The following is a 3154-nucleotide window of genomic DNA, read 5'->3' on the forward strand; positions in this document are numbered from 1 at the left end:
TCTTAAGACCTTCTGATATTATCCGTTTTATGGTTCAAAGTACGTTTGATAATACCCACTCTATGGATCGGGTAAAAGGATGAAGCACATTGGGTCTATTGGTACGCAGTCTTACCTTGCATTTTTGGTAAAAATTGCACGGGGCGCCTTATTTGGTCGCCTCCATTTAACCTATACTCATATTTTTAAATTTATTTAACCTATACCATAATTTTAACAACTTCAGACGCCTCCTCTTCTTCCTTTTGACCTATGCGTTCGCCAATAGCAGCGCCTAACTTCAGACTCAAATGTCTGAAGTTTATACTTTAGTATCTGAAGATATACCCCATACGTTTGACAATCTTAGCCAAATATCTTAAGTCCATAACCAAATGTGTGAAGTGTATGTCAAAATATCTGAAGTTTATATCAAAATGACTGAAGTTCATAGAAAATTATTTGAAGTACATAATTGAACTGAAGTTTGCCCTTGCTTATGAAGTGAAGTTTGCGTGATTGCCTTTGCAAGTCAGGCCAAACTTCAGGCAAATATATATGAAGTTTTGCTTTGATAAGGCTACACTTCAGGCAAAAAATTCTGAAGTTCAAACTTCAGACATACACAATTGAACTGAAGTTTGACCTTGCTTATGAACTGAAGTTTGCGTGATTGCCTTTGCAAGTCAGGCCAAACTTCAGGCAAAAACATCTGAAGTTTTGCTACACTTGAGGCAAAACATTTTGAAGTTCAAACTTCAGACATAAATTTTTTGTTACTTCAGGCCCGTATGTTTGAGTTACGCGAAAAGTAGGTACGCTTGCAATTTTTTTTTGCAACGCGGATATAAGTTAAAAGGTGACCCAAAAAGCGGGTATAGATGCAAATGTCCCGAATTTCCGCTAAGAGATTATTTTACGGCCCAGAGCTAAAACTTCCTGGTCACAATATGAGCATCGTGTGCAATTATATTTTGTCTAGCAGAAAGTTTAACTGGACAATCCATAAACATAATTAAATCCATAGCAAAGGGCAAACAGAAATACAAGAAAAACTTTTTGATGTTTTTTTTACATAATGTCGCTTAATTTACTTACATGAGCCTCAACAAATCAATCAACTAGCTAAACGTATGATTGAAAAGAAATTCTCAAGCCCATTATTTATTTATACATTGATTGACAAACACTTTTTTTGCTCTTATTATATACTGGGCAGCAGTTTCAGCATCTTTTGGTTACTCAGCTACCTCTTTCTTCTCCTCTGCTGCTGGCTGCTGCTCCTTGGGCTCTTCTTTCACAGCCTCAACTTTGACTTCCTCTGCTGGTTTGGCTGTTTCCTCTTTGGTGACAGTTTCTGTTTCCTCAACAACAGCCTTTGTCTCTGTGGTTACTTCCTCAATCTTGGGAGCCTCTGCTGCTGCTTCTGATACATCTACCAATGGCTCTTCCTTCTTTGTTTCCTCTCCATCTTTCTTCTCCTGATGTTATAATCATGCAAAGAATTATTAATAGAACACATTCCCATATGCATAATTCTCGTTCAAATTCTTATTAGTAACTTATCTGCAATATGTTTCATTTTGTGTTAAATCAAAAAACTACATTAAAGGATTTTATATAGTTAGAGATTGTGGATAGGAAAAATTGGTCAACACTAAGATTCAATCAAATCCTTAATTTTGGCTGGTAGTCCGGTACACTAAACTCGTGGGATCCAATGAATAGCCGGACTATATTGGATTTATTGTGCACAGCCTTACACCATTTATGCTGGAGGAGTTTTTCGTGACCTCTTAATCACATGCTGACATAAACCATTTATGCTATATTGGATCATCTATATATTTTAAAAAATAAAAAAAAGGAGGTGTATGTATATTTATTAGATTGCATCCATTCCAAACTCACTAACATTAAATTTTGAATCCGTCTGAGCAAGAATGCGAGTTAAATAAAAACCATACATACCTGGGGAACAGAGTCACCCTCGGGTTTCTTGGGGGTGGCAGGGTCCTCAGCAGGGACAGGAGCAGGGGCCAAGTCCCTGTCCAAATCCTTAGGTCTGCTCGCACAGGCTCCCATGATTAATGTCTGAGAGGAATGAGCGAGCTAGAAGATGGACAAGAAAATGGATTGAGAGAGTATTAATATGAGGAAATCAAAGGGAAGCTTGAAAACTTGGTTTGAGACTGAATTAAAAAAGTGTCAAAGGAGCTCGTTTTATAGCAAGGCCTTGATTTGTTGTTGTGGACAGAACAAAAGAAGGTTTGTTTTACCGTCGAAACATGCGGACATGTTTGTGGAAATTCTGTAATAAGAGGTGCTGATTGTTAGAGAAAGTGGAGGCCTTGTTTTAAGAGTTCGTTACGACGGTTTGGAAGAGAAATATATTCTTTTCTTAAATTCTTTTGTAGGTTATCATTATTGCTTCTTTTTATAATTTTTCATTTATTTATGTTTTGTCATCATTTGTGGAAAAGGGATATTTCATACATGTAACAATGCAGAGCTATTTAAGGAAAGTGATAAGTAAAATATTTGAACGTTATGATATTTTGTGAATCACGCAACAAACATTTTAGTGTGAGACTCTTTCAAAATATATGACAAGTGGAATATGGGTGATGGGCTTAAGGTCTCTTAGTCTTATGTTTTGCTGATCTAACAAATTTTCTGTATAGAACCAGATAAAGGACCTGATGCATGCCTGGTACAATCATTCTGCAATGAACTCAAGATAATCTCGCAGTGTGCCTTTGGATTCACAAGAACCAGTTTAGGGACCTGATCCCTTGGTGTTTCCCTGACAGAAGTACAAGTCAACTCTACAGCTGGAAAGCAACTGTAGAAAGTGACTGCTTGCAACTGTGCATGCTACAGTGCAGCAGTCACTTCCCATTGGGAAGAGGCGTGTACCAACCAAGAATAGACATCATCCTTGGGATGTCTTTTGAAGTACAATAACATGGTGTAAGGCAACAAGATATTCACTTGAGCATTTAGTGATATTCTGTCAAGCATTGAAGATCTGATTCAGCATTAAAGTCACAAGTGTGTCAAGAACAAGAAGACAACTCCACTACGGACCAGTTTCACTATGAGTCTATGCGTGTCCTTAGTTGAGTTGCAATCTTGTTTTTTGTTCTTCATTGTAACTCCTATCTTGCTTTTT

The 3154-nt window shown here is 37.3% G+C and overlaps 1 protein-coding gene across 1 annotated transcript; it reads right to left on the reverse strand.

The window, feature by feature from the left end:
* LOC109226628 (pollen-specific leucine-rich repeat extensin-like protein 1) lies at positions 1024-2175 on the reverse strand. The gene is made up of 2 exons (XM_019391450.1): positions 1951-2175; positions 1024-1460 (listed from the first exon to the last, which is right to left on the reverse strand). The coding sequence occupies exons 1-2, from the start codon at positions 2062-2064 to the stop codon at positions 1218-1220; spliced, it is 357 nt and encodes a 118-aa protein (XP_019246995.1). The 5' UTR covers positions 2065-2175; the 3' UTR covers positions 1024-1217.

This window comes from Nicotiana attenuata, chromosome 6, assembly GCF_001879085.1.
Source record: "Nicotiana attenuata strain UT chromosome 6, NIATTr2, whole genome shotgun sequence".
Lineage (NCBI taxonomy): Eukaryota > Viridiplantae > Streptophyta > Magnoliopsida > Solanales > Solanaceae > Nicotiana > Nicotiana attenuata.

Excerpts from the sequence above, each read along its gene's own strand:
- LOC109226628 (XM_019391450.1), bottom strand. The coding sequence starts at position 2,064 with ATGGGAGCCTGTGCGAGCAGACCTAAGGATTTGGACAGGGACTTGGCC. Across the intron at positions 1,461-1,950 it reads AGGGTGACTCTGTTCCCCAG|GAGAAGAAAGATGGAGAGGA; the intron begins GTATGTATGGTT and ends TTATAACATCAG.